We start from the raw sequence: 24882 nt of genomic DNA, 5'->3' as shown, positions 1-24882 counted from the left end.
TCTTGGCAGGGAGGAGGGGAGGGCAGGGGAGAAAATTTACAACTTATGGAAGTGAATGTTGAAAACTAAAAATAAATAAATTAACTTATTGAAAAAAAAGAAAAGGGAAGGCTTGAGAAAATGCTAGAGGAAAAATCTCAAGACCGAGAATCGTGGGGGCTGGGCGCGAAGCCAACCTCCACCATTTACTGTCTATGTGATCTTGGGGGCCAGGCCCACCTTCGCTGAGCCTCACTTATACAATTCTTGCCTATCTTCACTGACACCCTCCTCTGATGGATCACAGTGGAGACTCTGGGTTCTCAAAGCCCTACTAACCTCCTAGACAAGTCTTTTCATTAATGGGCCATGTAAATGTTGGCCAAGGAAAGATAGTACAGAAAAATTCCTCACCAGAAGGTTGGCTACCAGATGATATTTTTCTTCCATCACAAGACCATATAAAGGTCATCTACTAAGGAATGTTTATGGACAGAATACCCCCTTCTTAAAAGGCAGCATAGCAATAATAATAAAAGCTGGCACTTATGTAGTGCTTAATCAATATTCTCATCTCATTCGATCCTCACACCAAGCTGTTAGGCTGGTTCGACTATCCCCATTTTACAGATAAGGAAACTGAAAGAGGTTAAGTGATTTGCCCAAGGTGATACAATTAATATACAAGGGAGCATTTGAACTGAGGTCTTCCCGACTTCCAGTCTAGCACTGCATTCACAGCGGGGGCCATCTCCAGCCATCCTGACCTATATCTTGCCACTAGACCCAGATGGCTCTGGAGGATAAAGTGAGGCCGGTGGCTTTGCACAGCCCTGCCTCGCTTAAATCCAATTCACTTGCAAGTCCTGGCATCACCTTCCTGATGTCATGGTCCTTTCCAAGAACGAAGGACAAACAACAACCATTCACCGTGCTACCTAGCTGCTTCAAGTTACATAGCAGATAGACCCAGAGTCAGATACTTACCAGCTTTGTGACTCCGGACAAGTCACTTAGCCTTAGTTTCTTCATCTGTAAAATGGAGATGATAATAGTGCTTATCTCATTGGGTTATTATGAAGCAGGGAAAGCCCTTTGTAAATGTTAAAGAATTACATAAATACAAACTATTCTTAATACTTGCAATGAAAAATCATATCACATAGTCTTGGAACTGCTAAGGAAAAGTATCTTGTCAGCCCACTGAGGGCACAGTGGGGTTGTGGTATTTCCTTCAGTGACCGCTCGGCTGGCTTGGGTTCACACCCCACACACACACTGAGCTTCCCACTGGAGCCGTGTTCGGTTCTGGGACATTCTTACTGAGAGGAATATTGGTTCCTTGAGACCATTTTCTCCACATTGCAAAATACAGTGATGCTCAACTCGAAGCATCCAGTTGGACCTGAGGCTATGAAGGGAGTGAAAGAAACCACTCATCCCTGCTATGTCATCTCCTGGCCTGGCTTCTATTTTTAGAAGGCTTTTTTCACTGCTGCCCTGGCTAGAGAAACCCACTCATTCTCCACAAGCATCTCGACTGACACTGCCTGGACCAGCAGGAAGTTCAGAGAGAGCACAGAAGATCAGGAGGCTGTCCCTTAGTTCCATGAGCACGATGCCGGTGCTGAGGGAGGCGGCAGCCAAGCACAGGCCACTCGGTATGCAGGGTACTACGCCGTGACTGAGTTCTCTCTCTGTGGCAGGCAGTTCTTGCCCCAGAAGGGCAAGTGCCCAGAAGGGACTCGCCTAGGAGAGTCCCAAGATGGCTTCAGTCTCCATCAGGATGGATGTTAGCAGTGCTAGCTGGCCGGGAAGAATAGCCCCTGCCACCAAGGTCTTGGACTCTGCATACTCTGTACATGTATAGAAACAACAGAAGGTCTAGGCTGTCAATGCTCAGCCAAGCCAAGATGTTTTCCTGGTCAGATAGCCTAGAGATTCTCCACCAATGGAAAAGAAATAGGAGCCAGCACCATGCCAGGGTAAACCATGAGAGTCAGAGTCAGGTGCCAGGCCTGCTACTGACTCACTGATTAACCTCACCTTGCAGAGGCTCGGCCTCCTCTTCTAGAAAATGGGGATACAGTGGCACTTACCTCAAAGGATGGTTCTAAGCACCAAACAGGATAATGTCAGCAAAACACTTGGTAAATGCATGATTTTTCACTGTTAGCCTTACCAGACAAAGAACAAGAACAAGAACAAGGACTCTCAACCTGGGGTCCCCTAGTTTGGTTGTTTACACTGTGATAACTGCATTTCAGTATAATTGGTTTTGTTTGGAATCCAATGTATTTTATTTTGTGCATTTAAAAATATTATTCTGAGAAAAGGTCTGTCCATAGGCTTCCCCAGATTGCCAGAGGGGTCACAAGCAAGGTTAAGAAGACCCAAACTAGCCCATGTTGTGACATTAGGGTTACAAGTATGTTCAGATTGCATAACAGCAGACTGCTTCTTTCTTCCTCTTTCATTCTTCTTTATCACAAGGGATGGCTCTTTGGGAAGAGAGATTAGACTCATAGCTTCCCTGAGGGCAGAGACTGTCTTTTGCCTTTTTTGGCATCCCCAATTTAGCATAGTGCCTGGCACTTGGTAGGCCTTAACAAATGTTTGCTGATATTTGATTGGGTGAGTGAATTGGGGAACAGAAGCAGTGGGAAATGTGGGTGATGTAAAAACAAAAGATTTCCAAAAAAAAATTATTTTCTTAAAAGTGTGCCATTGGGGGGCCACGGCCAATACGTTTTGCTTAAATAGTTGTATTTATAACGAGTTTTGTTTTTCCTTTTCTTTTTTCCCCCCAGAGGGTGAAGGTAGAGAAAATAAATGCTAATTAAAAATTGAATTTAATGTTAAAACATGTTTAAGTGTGTTCAGATCCCAGTTAGAAGCACTGATGGAAAAGAGAATTTACAGCTCCCTCCTATCCCCTCCCCCTCTGCCAAGTAAAGATATCGACAATTAGGGGGCAAATCGAACCCTGGGCCTGACTTCACCTGGTTTGTGCTCTGGTCACTGCTGCTATGTGCAATACACAGACTAATATCCCCCGGAGAGCTATTGTGGCTTCAACAAACCAAGGGGATGAACCAAAATTCAGCAGTTGAACAACAGTTTGTTCATCATTTCACCTGGCAATAACATAGGGCCATAATCTGCTCTGAATCCACAATGTTAAAAAAAAAATTCATTTATTAAGGACCTACCAGATGTGTGCCAAGTACTATACTAGGTGCCGGGGATACAAAAGCAAAAATCAGACAGTCCCTGCCTTCAAGGAGTTTACATTCCACAGTCCAAGTGAACAGCTGTGTGGGGCCTAGAGAAGTCTAGTTGCCATCAATACACTTCAGAGTAACGGAAACACCAATGAAGGCCCTGGAGAAGACATGACAAAGCGTGTCTTCTTCCTCAAGGCCGAGAGGTGAGGGCCTTCTAGGACAGAATATTGTATACATTGTCAGACAAGATTTAGGGATGGAACAAGGAAATGACTTCAGGAACATCAATAAAATGAATTTTTCAAAAACATGTCAGATTCAATCCCTGAGCCTACCTAGGTTGTTCCCCCAGCTACCTGATTTCCACTTCTTCCTTTCCACCTCCCTCTTCTCTATGTCTTTCTCTCCCTTAGTGTTTCTCCCCACCCTGCCTTTTTCTTAAATCTCCTTCACTCCCCTTGTAGTGTAAGGGTTGCTTCTCTAAGTATAGGAGCTTTCACGTTTGCACTTCGAGGCACTCATTTTGGCCTAGACAGAGACTTTTTGGCTTCATTGCTATGTGTTGGCTATTTCCCAGGTCAGTTAGGCTGCCAAGTGGGAACGCCTTGCCTACACAGACCTTACCGTGCATCTGAGTCAGAGGGAAGAGTTAGCTTAATGGGTCACCATCAGGGTTTTCCTGGCTCAGTGCCCTCATCCCTGAACCAGGCATGGATGCCTGGACAGGCCTTCCCTCAGTCCTGGAGACTGATCAGCCCACGCTCCTCCTAAGGATCTAGGAAGTTTGCACCAGATCTACCATCCTGAGTCTCAGGCTCCTTATACTTCATCAGTACTGGAGTCCAAGTCCCACTCCGATGATTCAAGCATGATCCGGGGCAAGGATGCTAAATCAGACCTTCATGGGGCCAATATTCACTCCATAACCCCAGAAGGAGATAACCAGGAAAACTGACAGTCATACCCTTTCATCCCACTCCCCAGCACCACCTCCTAAAAAACAACACTTTTGAGAGGACTCAGTGGTCTCGCTCAGAGCCTAGCTTTTCTACCTCCTGTTTGGTCTTCATTTAAGGAACCAGTTATTTCTCAATAGTAATTATGACTTGGGGCTTCCCACTGGACTTACAAAAAAATGTGTTGTTGCCATTCACTCATTTACTGGAATGGTCTTCCATTTCCTTCCCCAGGTTTTCTTGACAAAGATATTGGAGTAGTTTGCTACTTCCTTCTCCAGCTCGTTTTAGAGATGAGGTAACTGAGGCAAACAGGGTTAAGTGATTTGCCCAGGGCCACACAACTAGGAAGTGTCTTGAGATGGGAATTGAAGCCAGATCTTCCTGACACCAAACCCAGAGCACATGGAAAGAAAGTCCTGCTGCAAATACCAGGGCTCCCCAGAATTGTGAGAGTAGATGCTGTAGGAAAAGACTCCTAACAAACAAGTTCGAGAGGCTTAAGAACACAAGGACCACCCACAATTCCTGAGGGATGATAGACTCAAGATGCAGAATGAGACCCTCATCTCTGGACATGGCCAATTTGGAAATGTGTTTGCCTTGACCAAACACACTTATCATAAATGCAGGTTTTCTTTTTTAATTTTCTCAATTAGAAATAAATGCTTATTAATTTTAAAATGTAGTAATATTATATCATATTACTATATGTTATTACAAAATGTTATAAATATATTACCATATATTATTATATAATACATAAGTATAATATAGAAAATATAGTAATATGAGGGGTTTTTTTAAGCCTTTAGAGTCAGGAAACCTGGATCAATCCTATCTCATCCATCTTACTCTCACGAAGCCTGCTTCACAGAATTGCTGAGGGGACAAAATGAGAGAAAGGATTATAAACCATGTAAATCACCTTGCAATTTACAAATATTATTTTATTTTATCCTATCCTAACAACAACTTTGGGAGGTAGGTGCTATTATCCCCATTTTACAGACAAGGAAACTGAGACGGACAGAGGTTAAGTGGCTTACCCAGGGTCACACGGATTAATTAAGTATCAGAGGTAGAATTGGAACCCAGGTCTAAACTGACTTTAGGTTCAGCACAATGGTCTTGTGCATTTTCTATAATATTCTAAGTTTGCAAAATAAAATCTTCAATAACCAATGAAATCATATATTCAGTACAAAGGTATTTAAATAACATGTATGCATATATGTGCACATATGGATATGTATATACATATATACACAAACATGTACTCAAAATCTTAGTGTAGTTTTAAGCCTTAATAGCTTAAAGCTTTAGAGACATCCTGACTATGTGTGGGCATATAGATTTGATATATTTGCATATATGTATAGATTGGACTTAGGAGTAGTACAGAAGAAGTTCCCAGTAAAGCTATGAAAACAGATTAGCACCTTTCATTCATCTTATAGTCTTAAAGAATTGCCTGGGATACTTTTTCTGGCATATAATTTTATTTGCTTATTTATAAGTTAGGTGAAAATTTTCACCATGAAATATAGTGTTTTGTAGAAATAGAGATGATTTATGAAATGCAAGCTAATATTCAACATAACTCCTATTTCAGATGATTTCCCCTCTTTTAAAATGATGAATATGCATACCTTATTCAGTTTTAAGGCAACAACCTTAAAAAAGAATCCTAAGACAGATTTTATGCCCAAAGCAACACCATCCTGTAAATTTTTTTTATTTTAAATGAGAAAAACCTTCAACGATTTTCCCCACCCCAAGATATTTACTCAAGTCCAAAAGGATCAATACAATCTCTTCTGTCATTCCTCAATACAACAAGATGTATTTCTTCTCTTTATCTTCAAGTATCTGATCATTTTTAATGTTTTGTCTCAAGATCTGCTTTCCAAGATAAGTGGTAGCTATACTTGTAGAGGTTAGAAGGAGGATTTGAAACCAGGTCATCCTGACTCCAGGGCCTGTTCTTTACTCACTATGCCATGCCTAATGCCATGACCTAAGGCTATATATTGGAAAAGCCAGAAATGAGCATGACTAGACTAATTTCTGGGGCTAAGATCATTTTCTTTTTGATTTCAGCATTTTATGCATCTTTGACGTGCTCAGTGCAAGTTCTGCTTTCCCAGAAGTGGTTTAATACTTGGGTTTCATGAATTTGCTTTTGCTAGGAAAAAAAAAGAAGCTGTTTCCTGGTGCCCACCCTCTGTTCTTAGCTAAGCTTGTCCATGAGAAGAGGGGAGGTCATCTAACCCAGCCCTCTTAGCTTACAAATGAGGAAGTTGAGGCCCAGGGAAGCAAAAGATTTGCCCAAGGTCACACAGATAGTAAGCATTTTTGTTGTTGTTCAGTCATTTCAGTTGTGTCCAACTTTTCATGATCCCATTTGGGGTTTTCTTGGCAAAGATACTGGAATGGTTTGCATTTCCTTCTCCAGCTCATTTTACAGATGAGAAAACTGAGGCAAATCGGGCTGAGTGACCTGAGCAGGGTCACACAGCTAGTAAGTGTCTGAGAACAGATTCAAACCCAGGAAGATGAGCCTTCCTGACTCCAGGCCTGGCACTCTATCCACTGTGCTTCCTAGCTGCCCTAGTCCCAATCCTAATTACCACTAGCCTGCTAAGTGACCTTTGGTTGAATCTAGAGTCAGAAGACCTGGGTTCAAATCCTGCCTCTGATTCTAGTTATCTATGTAAGCCTGGGAAGTCTCTTAACCTCTCTAGCCTCATCTATAAAATGAGAGTTGGACTAGAACACCTGAGATCCCTTCAAGCTAGAAATCTATGATTCTTCCAGCCTGTGAATTTTTCTGTGGGCCTCAGTTTCCCTTTCTGTAAATTAAGAATATTGCACTAAACAATTTTCGAAGTCCCATCCAACACCAACATCCTCTGACTCTAAACATCACAGATCCTAAGAATTAAGAGAGACATTTTCCCCCCAACCTCTCACTTCCCCATGTGAAATATCCTGGGAGAGGGGGGAAGGCTTGAATAGCAAAGCCCCAGACTCCGGATGTTTGGGCACTAGGAGGCCCGCGTTTTATTATTTTCTATCTGGAATGTGAAGAAGATGCCAGGAACAGAGGAGAAGCTGGGGAGAGAATGTCCCAGAATAAAGTGTTGGACATCCAGACAAAGAAGGCTTCCCTTTGCCTCAGTATGTAGCAAAGGAGAGAGTAGAAAAAGAGTAACTATTACGAGTTACTGTAGTCTGAGAAATGTATACACTCATAGACAGTGTGTGGGAGGAGCCTCAGAGCAGCTTTGTAAATTTCCCTCTTTAGGGATGGGGCGCTATGGATACAGAATGCTTCCTACTCTGTCAGACACAGTTGTCTCGTTGGTCAGTTTTGCTCAAATTTTCTTCATTGCAAGGAAGGGTTCGATGGGGCCACGGGGTTCAGAGATACTGCCTAGGTGACCCTGGGCAAGTCTGTCTGGCCTCAGTTTCCTCATCTGTAAAATGCAGAAATTGAATTCAATGACCTCTACAGTCTCTTAAGGTTCTAAATCTAAGATCTTATGACCTTGTCCTTTCCGCCTGCATGGTCTGTCGGTTTTGTCTTGAGTGGTAATAATAGAGTAGAGAAGAGAAAGGAGAAAAATAGAAACACTGTAATGTTAAGCTTCATTTATTCCTTAAGCAAGGAAATGATGGCTGCTCCTTGGGGATGGCTGGCATTAATGTTTACCCAGAGCGATGGCATTAATGTTTACCCAGAGCAATAGCATTACAAGGGCAGCTAGGTGGTGCAGTGAATAGTGCCAGGCCTGGAGTCAGGAAGACTCATCTTCCTGAGTTCAAATGTGGCCTTAGACACTTTAGTAGCTGTATGATCCTGGGCAAGTCGCTTTACCCTGTTTGCCTCAGTTTCCTTATCTGTAAAATGATCTGGAGAAAGAAATAGCAAACCACTCCAGTATCTCTGCCAAGAAAACCCCCAATGGGGTCACCAAGAGTCTGAAATGAGCTGCCCCAAAATGCCCATGGCCAGTAGGCTGGCTCAACTGGGGAGTCCTCTCATCTGAAGGACTGAAAGGCACAACAAGGTCAGAGTGGAGTGAATCTGAGGAGGGATGCTAAGAACCACAGAAAGGGCTTATTTGAGTATATTGGGGAAAGAAGGGAGAGGGTAGATGGGAAAATGAGAGGAAGGCAACATGAGTGAAAGGATCTGGGTTCAAATCTTGGCTCTGACACTTGACTATTTCAAGCTAGAAATCTATGACCCTTCAAGCCTACAAATTCCTCTGTGGGCCTCAGTTTCCCTTTCTGTAAATTAAGAATATTGCACTAAATGATTTCTGAAGTCCCATCCAACACCAACATGCTCTGATTCTAAACACCAAGGATCCTAAGAATTAACAGAGACATTTTTTTCAATGTATCCCTGAGCTAGTCACTTAATCCCTTGGGGGTCTCAGTTTCCTTACCTGTAAAATTACCTCGTTCTTACTTGGGAAAACAGAACCCTAGATTTAGAGCCGGAACTGACCTCTAAGGTCATATAATGCAACCCCCTCACTTTACAGTTAAAGAAATCAAAGCCCAGAGAAATGAATGAACTTATGCATGGTTTAAAGATTTGAACCCAGGTCTTGTGCCTCTCCACTGCATTGAGCTGCCTTAAATATGTACATATTATTTCCCTCCATCTAATGCAAGCTCCTTGCAGGCAGGGACTATTTTCTCTTTCTCTTTGAAGCAAGCCCCAGTACCTAGCATATAGTCAGCACTTTAAAGATGCTTTCTGCCTGGAAGATCCACTGGAGGATAGAATGCTAGGGTTGGGGTAGGTAACCTCTACATTCTCCTCCAGCTTTAAATCCAAGATCCTATGCTGAAGCATGGTGAGGAAGCAGATTCAGAGGGACAGTGACCTGTCCACAGTCACCCAGCTAAGGGTACAGCCAAGACTGGAATTCACTTCCCTGATTCCTAGTTCCAACACCCTTCCCATTCCACCACACTTCCAATCAGCTATAAAAGCAGCAGGGAGAATAAAGATTTTAGGTCATTTCAACCAGATTTAAAATTAACGAGTGTTGCTCATTCCAAAATAAATCCAAAGCCTTGAGTCTGGGGCCAGTCTGTTTTTAAAGGCTCCAGTACCTAGATAACAGGACCGAGTAGATCGGCAGGAGTTTCTCTGCCAATGAGAAGAGGCCACAGACCCACCTTTTGGCCGTCTCCACGGACTTCTGCTCAGCCAGCTCCTTCTCCAGCTCTCGCTCTTTGGCCTCTTTCTGCCCAATGGGGCAGTCCTCGGGCACAGTGAACAGTGATAAGGCATCTTTGCTGTCTTCCTCCCGGAGCACCTTGGCAAACACCTTTTCGGCCAACAGTCGCACCTGCTCATCCACCTCCGAAATGTTCAGCTTGGGGAACTGTCGAGGCATCTCAGCTAACAGAGAGAACAAGAAATTGATCTTCATTAGGTGGAGGGCAGCACTGGTTATTTGCAGGGGGATCCAAGCAAGATCTTGACCCCCTCCAATCTCATGGAAGCTCAGCAGGAGGGGCCCAGGCTGGAAGCTTGCTCCCCAAACACAACTAGCAGCCTGATGCCCAGAAGCCAACCCTGGGAATAGATTGCTTTGACGCATATGGCTTGGTTATACTTCTCTCATGGTGACATGTGAACCAGATTCCCCTGCATTTTAGCTGATCCTTCATTGTGTTGTTCCAAATAGCATAAACACAAACTCTGGGAGTGTGAGTGGATGGAGGAAAGCTATAGACATTTGCTTAACATTTTTTTCATGCAAAAGGAAAATGGCAGTGTTCCCTGGAATTGGTTGGCCAACCCACTCCTCCCTTGGTTAGGTCTGCTATTTCCACATTCGAAATACCCAGCCTATGTCTCTAGCCCTGGACATCTCTCCATATCACCTGAAGTTTTAGGCACACATATTCAGCTAACTATAATGTATCTCCACCTGCATTTCACTTCATTTCCACATGAGTACCTACTATTCTAAGATTCTATGCTATGCTAGGATACAAAAGACAAACCCAAAGTCATCCCCACCCTTAAGGAGTGTACATTCTATTGGGGAGAACAATACGTAAATATATACATAATAAGTTTCTATGTGTCTATATAGGCTTGGCTGGGAACTGGACCAGGAAGCTGGGTAGTGCAGTGGATAGAGTGCCATCTTCCTGAGTTCAAATCTGGCCTCAGACATTTACTACCTGTGTGACCCTGGGCAAGTCACTTGCTCTTTGCCTCAGTTTCCTCATCTGTAAAATGAGCTGGAGAAGGAAATGGCAAACCACTCCAGTATCTTTGCCAAAAAAACCCCAAAAGGGGTCACAAAGAGTTGGACACAACTGAATAGGAACGGGACCTGTGATTTTATTGGCATAGGGAACTCCCAGGTATGAAAACTTCCTGCATTGGTGCAGGCAAGCATCTACTCGGAAACTTATAGTCTTAGAGAATTTCCTTAAGCCCTGAGAGGGTATCTTTCAGAGATGAGACTTGTACCCAGGCCATCCCGGCTCTGAAGCTAGCTCTATCCACTACACCAGGGGGCCTGTCATTAGTGTGTATATGTGTGTATGTGTCTATCTATATAGACACTCAAATGGTAATTTACATAGATGCCCTATAAATGTCAGCTTTTATTATGTATTTAATCATACTCTAATTTGCATTATATTGATCATCTTATCTCCCTGTGATGATTCAGAAAAACTTCTGGGTTTTCTGGCCTTGGCCTTTCTAATCACAGGCCTCCTATGTGATAACCCCTCCCTCGCCAGGTAGCTAGGTGATATCACAAAGTACAGACCAGGGAGTCAGGAAATCTGAGTTCAAATTCTGCCTCAGACACTTATGAGGTGTATGAACCTGGGCAAAGCATGTAACTATTCTCAGCCCCAGTTTTCCCATCTGTAAATTGGGGACAAGAATAACACCTTTTTGATAGAGTTGTTGAGAGACTCAAAGGAGACAGTATATGTAAAGCACTTTGCAAACTTTAAAATGCTTTATAAATGCTAGTTACTCTTATTGGTGTTGTCCTGTCCCTTTTCTGGAACTGCCCCGTATCTTCCTAGCTGACCCCTATTTCACTATGACATCAGAGACAGGAAACCAGTCAGATTCCAAGATGATAGCTCTGGAGATGGAAGGGAACCCGGAAGCCATCTGGTCCAACTCCTTGACTTTACAGATAAGAAGCCTGAGGTCCATAGAGACCAAATGACAATCCCAGCTTCACTCAGATAAATGTCAGAGGGAGGATTTGAATCCAACTCCTCTGAATGCAGAGTCATTCCTCTTTCCCACTGTACCATACTTCTTCTAAGGGTGCCATGACAATCAAATGAGATGGTGATAATATGAGTACCAGATGAACTAGAGTAAGACTCCCTCCCCTCTCCCTCTAAAACTCCTGGTGCTCTGCCACAGGGCGGAGGGACCCTATTTCATGGGACTGACCCAGAGGTGCTCACAGCAAACTGGCACAAGCTGGGTATCAGGTTCAGAGGGCTGGAATCCACACATCAGATATATTTGGACATCTCCAGTTGTCCTGATCTATATCTGGCCACTAGACCCAGATGGCTCCGGAAGAGAAAGTGAGGCTGGTGACTTTGCACAGCCCTGCCTCACTTAAATCCAATTCATTTGCAAGTCATGGCATCACCTGGTGTCGTGGTCTTCTTCAAGAATGAAGAACAACGGCTTGCATAGACTTCTATTTGTGTTTGTTGCCTCCCCCATTAGAATGTAAGCTCCTTGAGGGCTGCAACTATTTCATTTTGCTTTTATATATAATCTCAGTGACTAACTTAAGTCCTGCCACAGAACAGGCACTGAGTAAGTGCTTTGCTAACTGACTGATTGATCATCCATCCCCTTCCTCCTCCTGCCATGGCCTCGAGGTCATCTCACCCTAAGTCCCTCAGTGAAAGAATCCAGCCCTTCTGGGTATTCAGTGGTGTCCTCGCTCCCTCATTCCTGCCCTTCTCCAATTCTTACCAGTACCTCGAGGCAAGGGCCTTCCCTTGTGGGAGATCAAATGGACCTATAAGAAACCTATTGCTTTTAGCATCACTAGCTGGTTTTGTTTCTTCGGGCAAATCTTCAGGTCTTCCTAAGGCAGCTCCCATGAACTACGATACTCACCTTCCTGTGTATGCTCTTTGTGGGGCATACACTAGGCTTACTTTACTATGTGTCTCCCAATGCCTAGCACAAAACACTGTATACAGTAATTGAGTAATAAATGTTTCTTAAACTGAAAACCCAAAACTGACTTCATCAATCAGAATTTTAATGTGGAAGAGACCATAGAGCTCATCTGGTCCAAGGGTTCTTAACCTTTGTTGGGTCCTTGACCTCTTTGGCAGACTGAGGAAACCTACAGGTCCCTTCTCTGAATAGTGCTGGTTGCCCACATTCATAATTGAAAGAAATGCTGGGAAAAACTTTCATGGATAATCTTGCAGATAGGATGTGATTGTGTGGGAATATTGCCATGATGTAAGAAACAATGAGTTGGGTGATTTTGAAAAAACACAGAAAGACTCGGACCTATGAAGGAAGATGATATCCACCTCCAGACAGCAGAGGACAACTGGAAATAAGCATAGTATCGCCTTACATATATGTGTATGAGGGTATATGTGTAAATAGGTGGATGTTTATAGATATCTCTGTGTGTGTATATATAGCTCTCTCTGTGTGTATATATGTGTGTGCATGTGTGTGTGTGTGCATTTAATTGTAGCCTTGGGGAGGGGGTGGATAAAGTAAAAAGCGCATAGCAGAGAACAAAAGAAAACCAACAAGAAAGCAAAGAAAAGCTGGGCAGCTTTGAAAGCAATGTGTAGTATTTATTTTCTTGAAATGGAAATTTATTGTTTTGTATTGAATCCTCTCATGTTCTGTTGTGTACATGGCAATGTTCATTTTTATTTTCTCATGTTGTATTTAAGTTTATAATGAATAAAATTTATGAAAAAAGAAATACTAAATTTCACTTAGAGGCTAATTAAAATTAAAATGTAATGTTTTGCCCATATGAGGTCATGAAATTTATCCACAGACCCCTTGGGGTCCCCAGCATCCCACGTTAAGAATCCTTGATATAGTCCAGCCCTTTTATCTGACCAATGAGGAAAGAGTAACTCAGAGATGAAATATCCTGCTAAATGGATTTCAGTTTCCCCAGACTCAAAGATTTGAAGATCCCATGATCCTGTGATATTTCCCAGATGCAAAACCTTCCTGATTATAGGAATAATTCCTCTGTTGCAAACCCAGGTAATTTTCCACTGTCATCACGGCACCATTGCAGAGACAGTATTAAATTAATAGAATGGGAAGGAAGAGAGGAGGGATTTCAATACAGGGCTGGTTGCTAGGAAACCTGAGTTCTAGCCTCAGCTCCATGATTAACTTGCTGCGTGACCTTCAACAAGTGGCCTTGCTTCCCTGGGCCTCAGTTTCCCATACTGTTAAATCCCACAAAGGGATTTGAATTAGATGATCTCCAAGTTCTGATATTCTGTAATGCCCTAAAAGCCCAAGTGTCAGAAGTGAGTTAATGATGCACCAATGATCATACCTCAAAATATAGACCCTAAAAAATGACTCTTGTGATTTCCACAAACATTAGGTCCTCAGAGAGCAAGTGTTTGCCACCTTACTTTAGGGAAAGGTATCGCAAAGAGCTTAAGTGGTTTGCTTCAGATCACAGTAGGTCTAAAGAACACCCAAACCTGTAGTGATGATTACTGCCCAAGACAGCATGGTCCCCTGAGAACACAGGAAGTGTGATCAGGAGTGCCATGGAGCCCCAAGGAGGGAGCAGAAGGCAGCCAAGGCAGGAGGAAGGGGGTCTGGGTTCTGCTTTTAACTAACTAGATGATCTTAGGAAAGTCACTTCCTCTCTTGGGGAAACCCCTCTTGAGCTTCAGTTTTCTATGTCAAAAGACAAGGGTTGGGACTAGAGTCCAGTGGAATCGATTCCAAATTAACTTGGAAAACCACAAATTAACATTATCTATGCCGTGCTACATTTTTTATTTATTTTGTTAAACATTTCCCAATTACATTTTAATCTCCTTTGGGCAGCACTCCAGAGGCTAAGTTTGACACCTCTTTACTAGAAGATCTCAGAGGTCCCTTTCCCACCCTGACAGAAACAAGAGATTTAGATGGGGGAGGCAGGGGAAAACAGAGGCAGCATGCAAGCAAAAAATGATAGTAGAATGAATTCATTCTATCTCTGAATGAACAAAGCAGTCCCAATAGATGCTACTGGCGGAGAATACTTGGGGTTTGCAGATTAGCCAATTTATTTAGAAAAGGGGAGAGGAAGGAGCCATTAAAGGCAAAGAGAAAAAGACAAGGGGAGGTAGGATCAAGGTGGGGGGGGGGGCACCACATTCGTAGTGAGGAAAGTGGACCTTAAGTGGGAAATGAGTTATCTGCCTAGAAGGTCAGAAGGCTGCCTGACCACCGGTCTACTGCGTTGCTGGGGTCAGTACAGGAACAAGAAAGAAATAAGCAAACATTACCTAAATTTACATTCTAGGTCTCTTGACTTTTCCTTCATTTGCAAAACAAACCTATCTTACAGAATGAGGTACCCCTCTCCCTCCTTTCCCAGGTACCTCAGGGGCTGATTAAGCAATGGCTAGGCTGTGGGGAGGAGGCTGATGGGCAAAGGGAATCTTGTCCCCAGGTGGGCCACAGAAGCAGAATGGGATGGGAGAAGGAAGAGAGAAAAGGTTCTCTGGGAAGCAAAAGAGGCAGAGTTAGCTATTTGTCTTTGCATGTCTAAGGGGCATTTGGGAGCCCTAAATTCAGTTGGTTCTGAAGAGGAAGCTGGGAATCTAAGGGGAATAACATCAAAACATAGGGAAGACAAAGGCGGAGAGGACAAGTCCAGATGATAGAACCGTACAAGGGAGAAAACTCTAGATGTGCTGAGGCGGAGTGGTTCCAGGGCAGGATGCTGAGGATGGGAGCTAATGACACAAAAGGAAGGAAAGGGAAGACTTTAGCTTGGAGAATAAAAGAAACATAATGAATTCAAATCTAGCCTCAGACACTTTCCAGTTGTGTGAACCTGGGCAAGCCCCTTAACCTCTGTCTGCCGCAGGTTTCCTCATCTGTAAATTAGTTACGATAATAGCATTTACCTCCCAAGGGTGTTGTGAGGCTCCAATGAGATATTTGTAAATCATTTAGAGCAATGCCTGGTATACAGTGAGTGCTATGTAAATGTTAGCTATTATTATTATCTGTCACATGGAAGGAAGATTAAAACTGGGATGAGTGCCTAAAAGTGACAAGTCAGCACATTCCACCTGCATATAAGGAAACACTTAACAATTAGGTAGGGATAGGGATAAACTATAAGGAACTCCCAGATGAGGAAAGTCTCTCTACCAATGCAAATGGGCACCTTCTCTGCAACTTCTAGTCTCAGAGAGATGTCTAGAGCACTGAGTGGTTAAGTGACTTACCCAGGACCACACAGCCACTGTGTGTCAGCAGGGGGACTTGGCTGTCTCATGAGACAGTAACCTCCCAATCACTAAATATATTCAAGGGAAGACCAGGTGCCTATTTGTCAGGGGCACTGCAGAGGGGTCTTTGCTCAGGTTCAGATGACTTGTGATGTACTCTTCCGATTCTGAGCTGATTCTGAGGTGTGCTAGCACCAGTTCGAACCCAGCTCAAATCCAGCTGGCACTCTTTGTTACATTTTTGAGTATTATTTATATCTCTGAAATTAGTGAAAACTAAAAACCAGGGCTTGATTTATTGTTTTTGATTGTCTAGACTTAAGAAAGGGATGGAAAAGACATTAGTACAGATTAAATTCAAAAGTGTGTCTTGTGTGTATTAAGTGTTAAGCATTTCCCGGCACAGCCCTGTCTCTAGTTCATCACATGACTTTCTTTCCACAAGTCTCTCTCTGGGCCTTTTTCCTCATCTTTTAAATGAAAATGGGCTGAATGATTTCCAAAATCCTTCAAGGGATATTACTCAGAACATTTCCAATCCTTATTAATAAAACACAATAAACTGTTTTGAAAAGAACAGATTGGTTTTCAGAGAGCTTTTGATTAAAAAAAATGAAAATCAGAATCTAGGATCTCAATTTCAGGAGGCTCTGTGGCAGTTTGGGGCTTGATAAAATCAGAACAATGTAATCAGCAAGCAGAAGCATTGGGAACCCTCACCTTGGTCAGTCAACCAATTAGCAAGCATTTATTAAGCACCTCCTGTGTACCAGGCACCACACTGGGTGTGGTGGGTGCTGGGCATACAAAAACCGAAATGAAATGAGGGTTTACAACACTTCTGGGGACCACATGTATACCTATAACTAGCTACCAGATAATCTGAGGGAAGGCACGAGCGTACAAAGGAATCAGGAAAGACTTCATAGGGAAAATGATTCTTGAGTTGGGGTCTTCAAAGGAAATGGCAAGTTTTAAGTGGTGGGGATTCTAGCAGTAATAAGGAACCATCAAAACTTACTGAGGAGGAAAGGACAAACTTGGGCAAGATTTAGGAAAATCATTTCAGCAGCTGAGTGGACATTTAGATGGAAAAGGGGAGAGCTTGAAACAAGGAGACCACTTAATTGGGAGACTTTTGCAAAAGTCCAGACAAGAGGGGATAAAGCCTTGATTAGGGGGTAGCTGTTTGAGTGGAGAAAAGAAGAGCCATGCAAGAGATGTTGTGGGCATAGAAATGACAAGATTTGGCAGTTGAGTGATTCCATGGTGGGAAGGTCAGTGAGGAGTTGGGGGTAACACCAAAGTGATGGCGGTGCCCTCAGCAGAAACAGGAAGCTCCAGATAGGACAGGGCTTGGGGAAGAAGATAATGTGTTCTGTTTTGACATGTTGGGTTTAAGACATCTAGGGGACATCCTGTTTGAAATGTCTAGTAGGCAGCTGGTGAAGAGGGAAGGAACCCCAGGGGAAGAGACTAAAGGGCATGAAATATAGTCATTAGCATAGAGTTGGTTATTAAAGCCCTGGATCTGATGAGCTCCCAAAGAGAGAAAGTATAGAAAGAAAAGAGGGCCCAGGATAGTCTTGATACATACTCACAGTAGCCATGGTTGGTGGGCTTCCCATGGATGATGATGGAGCAAAGATCAGAAAAGTAGTCAGAGAGGAAGGAGGAGACCCAAGGGAGGGCAGTGTCCAAAAATCCCAAAACCAACCGGCAGAAAAGAAAGACCATTCTAGAGATGACCAAGAATGTCAAGTGTTGCAGAGACGTGGAGAAGGATGAGGATTGAGGAAGGGCTGTCAGATGTAGCAAACAGATCTTTGGCAACTCTGGAGAGAGCAATTTCACCAAAGTGAAAGGGCAGAAGCCAGATTGCAAGAGCTGAAAAGTGAGTGAGAAGAGAGGAAATATAGTCACTGAAGGCAAGAGAGGTTCTTCAAGGAGTTTGGCTGGAAAAAGAGAGATCTAGAAAGATAGCTGAGGGGGTGATAGCGTCTAGGCATGGGTTTTTAAGTATGGGTGAGAATTCAGCTTGTTTGTAAGCCCCAGAGGACTTAACTGAACTCTGGCATTGGGCCAAGCCCCCAGGGAGGAAGGTTGGCCCCCCACTTACAATTCTGGAGCCATGAACAAATCCGTACTGTCACTGCCATTTGGGCTCCATTGACCATCCTTCTAACTTTGCACACCAAAATATCCTTCTCTGATGAGAAGGGGGTCAGTGTAGCCCAGGGCTTGGCAAGTAGTGAGTACTTACCTAATACCTTTTCATTCATTCTTTCAGGGAAGGTACTGATAGAAGAACTAAAAATTAGAGAGAAGGAATAATTGTGGGGGGAAACTGAAGGGGAAGAATGGAGGGGATGGGCTCAAAGGGAGAGGTAGAGGGGATGGTCTGGTCAAAGAGAAGGGCCACCTCTGGGTGGTGGGATGGGCTCAAAGGTAGAGGTAGAGAGGATGGTCTGGGCAAAGAGAAGGGCCACCTCTGGGTGATGGGATGGGCTCAAAGATAGAGGTAGAGAGGATGGTCTGGGCACAGAGAGGGGCCACCTCTCTTTGAGACTAGAGTGAAGGAGGAGAAAGGGGGATAACACCAAGGAGAAGAAGTTCATATTGAATGAACAGCCTCTATTTTCTCAATAAAGAATGAGACAACATCTTCAGCTATGAGTGAGGGGAGAATTGATGTGAGAAGCTTGAGGAGAGAAGGTATGAAATGTCCACAATGATTCTGACCTCCCTACAGCAAGGAGGATTTGGCATGAGTGGCTGCCATATTTGTAAGAGAAGTAGGTGATACTGAGGGATCCTCAGGGACCCCAAAGGGGCAGCCTCTAAGCCCCACCTTGAGTGAGAGCTGGCTCTTGTCCTATCCTGCCCATTCACTGACAATCTTTCTATTGAGTTTTGACATCATGCCAGTCTCAACACACTTGCTGAGCACCCAACAGCCAACCCCAAATTTTAGATGCCAGGAGAAAGTCTTTTCAGCTTTCAAGGAAAGCAAACAAAAAGAAACTGAAAAGGCAGATCATCACTATGGTACTGGTAGAGCCTGAGGCAGCCAGGTGGTGCAGTGATTAGAGTACTAGGCCTGACATTGAGAAGACTTGAGTTCAAATCCAGCCTTAGACACTATACTAGCTGTGAGATCCTGGGCAAGTCATTTAACTTCTGTCTGTCTCAGTTTCCTCAATTATAAAATGGGGATAATTATAGTACCCATCTCACAGAGTTGTTGTAAGGAGGATCAGATGAGATAATATTTGTAAAGGGCTTAGCAGAACACAGTGCCTGTCACATAGTAGGCATTATCTAAATGCTTATTCCCCTCCCTTCCCCTGAGAGGCAACCTCAAGTCCATGCAGGTCATGCTGGGGTCTCCAAGGATCCCTCTGGAAGGTGGCAATCTGCCCAAGACATTTCCTGAACCATATTATGGCCGGCAAAACCCCCTTGGTCAGCAGCTGGCCTCCCCCCAATCCTCCCTGTTTGCACTCATCTCCTCCCCCCTGGAACAGAGCCTCAGCCTGAGCTAAATCAAGGGATGTGATGTCAATGGATCCAAGAGGGAAGTCCCCACTCCAACTGGTGCTGCCTGTGAAAGAGATATCTTCTATTCAAGTTATAGTCAACAAGCATTTATTAAGCCCTTACTATGTGCTGGCTCATAGGATCATAGGCTTAGAGGAAGAAGGAGCCCCAAAGGCCCTCTAGTCCACCTACTTATTTTAGAGGAGGAAACCAAGTCAATTAACAAGAGAGGTTCATTGACTTGCCCAAAGTCATGTGGGTGGCAAATAGCAAACAGGATTTAACCCCAGGGCCAGTGTTCTCCACAGTAGCATGTCGATTCCCTTCGCCCACCAACAAGCATCAGCAGGCAGAATTAAGGCACTTCTTGTAGTTCCTAGCACAATTCGCTAAAAAATCCAGGCACCCCAATAAAAGATCCAGGGGCCCTGAGGATCCCTCCGGTGCCTGGGACTTCTGGAACCCTGCACTGGGCACAACTATGGAAATGACTTTCCACCGTCAGGGGCTCTGGCTTTTGCCATCCATGACTCATGCATCCGTCTCCACCCCATCCCCCCCTTCAGATCCTGGGAATAAAGAACCCATTCCTCCCATTACCATGTGGCATTTTTAGCTACATTATGGATGAGGAGGTACTGTGCCAAATCCAGCTACCATGAGCTATAAAAAGAGTTTATGTTTTAGTTTCCTTAAGTCAACCACAGAATCTAGAGCATCTTTTCTCCTAATCTTGTCTCTGAGATGTACTATGTATATGAGTCTAGGCAAGCCACTCTGGGCCTCAGTTTCCTCATCTGGAAATGAGGGAGCTGGACCAGACAGTCTCTGAGACCCCTTTCAACTCTAGATTTCAACTCTATATACAGTTTATGAACTGTATACAGTACATGACTATGGATAAGCAATGGAGAATTAATTCTGTAACAAAGACAATTGTATTGTCTAGTTAGTATCTTCTGTCCGTAGGTCTCTACTAATAAGAATGGTGGCCAGACACGGCGGATGTGGATAACATACGTGTTAGATCTGCTACCGGAAGAGGCTGAAGCTAACGGATTCCTTCAGTTTGGGAGTTCTGAGCTTCTGTAGGGCTACAGCTGATTGACTGGGGGTCTGTGCTAAGTCTGGCACTAATAGAGCCAGCCACGAAGAACAGCAGGGTTACCAGGCCGTGTAAGGAGAGTGAACCAGCCCAGGTCAGAAGAACAGAGTAGGTTAAAGCTCCCATGCCAATCAGCATTGCGAGTCTGGCCCTTACAGTCTAGGCGAGATGGGGAGACCCAGTCTCCAAATCCTAAGTTTGTGCAATTATGTAACACTTTATATACCAAGTATCTCCTTTGGTCTTAGAGAGCCAGGAAGGACTTGAGAGGCCGTATGAGACAATCAAAACTGAGGCACAGAAACGTTATGTTATTGACACAGGGTGACACAGCTCATAAATGTTGGAGTTAGGATCCGAAACCAGGTTGTCCCGACTCCACATCCAGCTGCCTCCCAGACTGAGACCCAGAGACTTGAAGTGGCTTTTCTAAAGTCTTGCAGAGTTAGAGTGAAAGCCACAATTTCAAGCTCAGCCTCCTAACTAAATTTAATAATAATACTAACCCTTACATAATGCCTACTCTGTTTCAGGCACTGTGCTAAGCACTTAACAAATATCATCTGATCTTCCCAACAACCCTGGGAGGTAGGTGCTATTATGATATTATTTTACAGATAAGGAAACTGAGGTCACAGTATCTGAGGCTAGATTTTAACTCAGGTCTTCCTGACTCCTGTTCCAGTCAGTACTCTATTCACTTCGACACCTAGCTGCCCCAAAACTGGTCCTGACTCCAGGACCAGTGCTCTTTCCACAAAACCACAATGCCAAAAAAAAAAACCCCACAATGCCTCTCTTCATAATATCTACATCAGGAAGATAAGACACGTATCATTATCCCCATTATACAGATGAGAAAATTGAGATTCAGAGAGCTTAAGGGACTATATGTGGTCACAGAGCTAGGAAATGGCAGAGCTAGAATTCAAACTCAAGCCCCGTGGCTCTTGATGCAGGGGTCTTTTTACTCCCTATTCACCTCTCAGGCACCAGAGCATTCAAAGCACTCATAGCCACTCCTTTAGAAATCAAGAAACTCAAGCATAGTAACACTTTCAACACACCTGAGATTCACCCCCACCCACACACACAAAACCAGTGGCCAACGAAGAGTATGAGTCTGCACCCAGTTGCTGACCTCAGAGGGTCAAGTTCTAACGAGGACAGCTCATTCTGTAACCTCCAGAGAAGTTAAATCCCTTCCTATTTGCTCACTCCTGTCTCTTGATGACTTATTGGCCAGCAATCGGGAAGGAGGTTTCAGTGGATTGTTGATGCTACTTTATCTCAGCTTCATGTATGACACAGGCCATTCTTTGAGAGCCAATGCTCCTGAGAAAAGACCTAGAATGAACCTCATTTCCTGCAGTTCTTCATTTTAAACTCCAGTGTGGCAGCCCAGTTTAGTACAAAGAAAATTAGAGCATGGGTGAAGAGGATCTGGATTCAAACCCTCCCCGTGTGACTCTAGGACGAACCACTTTATTTCTCAGTACCTCAATTTCCTTGTAAAATGAGGAGGCTAGACTAAATGACCCCTGGCCAAGCTGCCACAGAGCCATGATCTCTAAGGTCCCCCCATCCTAGTGAACTTTCAATCCCAATGACCTCTTTGCAAGTCTCTAACCCCGATAGCAGACAATTCCACAGAACTCTTCATACATTCTCCTATTCTTTGCATACGTTATTTCTGAAACCCTCCCTATCCATCCGAAATTGTAACTAAATTGAACCAACCTGAAGAGTGAGCGCTGCCTGGTGGCCAGGAATCCATGACCAGTCAATCTCAGCAAAGCAGCCCAGAGACTTGTTCTGGGTCCCACTGCTACTGGCCAGAAGACCAGAGGCAAGCAGAGCCTGAGAAAGCCAGAGCAGAACAGACCCTCAGAGAGAGGAGGCCGGAACACAAAGCACCGTGGGTAGGCAAAAACACCTTATTGGACTCAGTGGGAGGCCCCTGCTTTGTATATTTGTGTAAGAATGAGCGATGGCAGGAAGAGTCCTGTATGGAAATTCTCCAATTAAATTCGAATGAAATATTTGTAGGGCTCCTCAGGTCCGGTAGGTGCTGTGACCAGAGGCTGTGACCAGGGAAAAAACTTCCCCAACCACTCACTCTCCAGGCTTCTTTTTTTATTCCCAGTCCCACCCCACCCCACTGCACCCTCCCCCTCTTCACTGGCCTCCAATAAAACATGTTAGTAATGTCCCAGCCCAGCCAACCCTATAATAAAATGTGCCTACCAAGCCGGAGGGGAGAGAAGTGCCCAATGCCTCTAAGGCCTAAACACCTCCTGGAAGCTTTTGAAACACAGAACAGAGCAACAGCTCAGCTTTCTCTGCTGATTTCACACTGGAGTCTTTAGGCTTAAATACAGAGCCTGAATCACAGATGGTGGGGGGAGGAGGATCTCTAGAAGAATTTGTCCAACATGGTCCAGAGTTTGGGTCTTAGAAAGCTCACTCCTCTGCCCCTCTCCCCTGCTGCCAGTAAGTCCTGGACCACAGCGATGCTTAATGACTGCGGCACCTCCCTCAGAGGTACTGGGGGTGCTGGGGCTTCCCTTTCAAAAAGGGAACTCAGAGACACTGAACTCATCTCTCCTCTTGCTCCACACTGTGAGGGAGGTGTGGATTCCTTATTGCCCAATCAACTGAAACCCAGAGAGAGCCAGGCGGAAAGTGGGCCACGGTGAGGCCTGGTGCTACTGCCCCCACCCTATGCCAGCATGCCCCCATTCCTGCCGTCATTACAGCCGCACAGGTCTGCCCCGGCTTCTCTCCTCCAGTGGGATTTGATTTAGCTCAGGGTTTCATGACTTCCAGTGAGTCCCCCTCCCTCTCCCTGAGGCTCCCTGCCAGCACTTTCTGGTCTCTGAGAAGCTTTCCCTGAACCCTTCTTTAAACCCTTATATACACAGTAATGAGCTAATGCTTCCAACCCTCTTAGGTCTCCTGGTCTTTGGATCAGTTCAAGGCAGAGGCACCAATTGCCTTCCCTGAAGCAGAAGCCAGACTATTCCCTCTGGTCTCTCCAGCAGCACAGGCTTAGTGCCAAAATCCAGCCTGGCCACCTATATTTCTTCCCTTTCTTTTCTTGGACTGGATCAGGAGAGTCAAAATGGCATTGTGGATAGGGCATTGGACTTAGACTTAAGAAGGCCTGGGTTCAAATTACACCTCAGATACTTCCTAGCTATATGACTCTGAGCAAGTCACAGAACCCCTCTGTGCCTCAGTTTCCTCACCTGTAAAATGAGGGGATTGAAATCAACAGTCTCTAAGATAGCCTATAACCTTAAATCTATGATCCCATGACCCATTATTTTATTGGTACGGGGAATTCTCAGTGAGAAAATTCCCCATCTCAATGCAAATCAACTACCTCTCTCCAATTTAGTTATAGATGTTTGCCCCTATTAACCGAAAGGTTCTGTCTCAGGCTCACTTTCCTTCTCACTTTATATTATCTCACTTGGTGATCTCATCAGCTCTAATGGGAAGGGAAGATGGACTTATATAACACCTACTATGCACCAGACACTGTACTAAGAACTTTATAACATCTCATCAGTTATTATCTCTATACAGATGATTCTCAAATCTATATATCCAAGACAAATTGTCTCTCCTGACCTACCATTTTGGTCATCTTAAAATGAATGTCCTGTAGGCACCTCAAACTTGAACATGGAGGAAACATAACTCATTCTTTCCCCCCAAATCTTCCCCCTTCATAACTTCTCATTTTCCACAGAAGACACCACCATCATTATAGTTAGTTACTCAGGTTTGGAACCTCCATGTCAACCCCAACTTCACAAACACTCCAAATATCCAATCTTATTTTTACCTTCACGACATCGGTCTTATACATGCCTTCTCTCCACTAAAACAGCCATACAGTCTTAGTATGGGTCCTCATCACTTGCTGGTTGGGCTCCCTGCTTCCACTCTCTCTCCACTTCAATCTATCCTCCACTCAGCTGCCAAAGAGATTTTCCTAAAGCAAAACCCCAAGTTTGACCATGTCACCACTTCCTCCCCTCAATAAACTCCAATGCTTCCCTAATATCTCCAGGATCAAATATAAAGTCTTTTATTTGACATTTAAAGCTCTTATTAACTTGGCCGGTGACTACCTTTCCAATTTTCTTAAACTCCACTCTCCTCCACATACTCTGCTGATCCAGGGATTCTAGCCTCCTTCAGGTTTCTCAAACAAAATATTCCATCTCTGAACTCTGACATTTTCACTGGCTATCCCCCATGCCTGGAATGCTCTCCCTTCTTGTCCCCAACTCCTGGCTTCCTTCAAGACTCAGCTCAAATGCTACCTTCTTCAAGATACTTTTTCCATCCCTCTCCATTGGTAACATCTTCCCACTGAGATTACTTCCTGTTTACACTGTACAATGCACAGTGTCCTCACATTAGAATGTGAGCTCTCTGAGGGAAGGGACCTTTTTTTGGCCTTTATTTGTATCCCCTGTCCCTAGCACAGAGCTTGGCACATAGTAAGCACTTAATAAACATTTGTTGACTG

At 44.1% G+C, this 24882-nt stretch overlaps 1 protein-coding gene across 3 annotated transcripts in view; it reads right to left on the bottom strand.

Moving 5' to 3' along the window:
- Window positions 1-24882, bottom strand: part of AMPD3 (adenosine monophosphate deaminase 3) — a 70428-nt gene that overhangs the window by 35002 nt on the left and 10544 nt on the right. For 2 of the 3 annotated variants that reach the window (XM_036764294.1, XM_036764293.1), the window contains exon 2: window positions 9368-9593. In XM_036764294.1, coding sequence (XP_036620189.1) covers window positions 9368-9588 — 221 coding nt within the window. In that variant the 5' untranslated portion in view covers window positions 9589-9593. Of the gene's footprint in view, window positions 1-9367; window positions 9594-22073; window positions 22164-24882 lie in introns of those variants that run through there. The other variant, XM_036764292.1, reaches the window with a different exon arrangement.

This window comes from Trichosurus vulpecula, chromosome 6 (assembly GCF_011100635.1).
Source record: "Trichosurus vulpecula isolate mTriVul1 chromosome 6, mTriVul1.pri, whole genome shotgun sequence".
Taxonomy (NCBI): Eukaryota; Metazoa; Chordata; class Mammalia; order Diprotodontia; family Phalangeridae; genus Trichosurus; species Trichosurus vulpecula.
The sequence above is the reverse complement of the archived record's forward strand: the minus strand, read 5'-3'. Positions and strand labels throughout refer to the sequence as shown.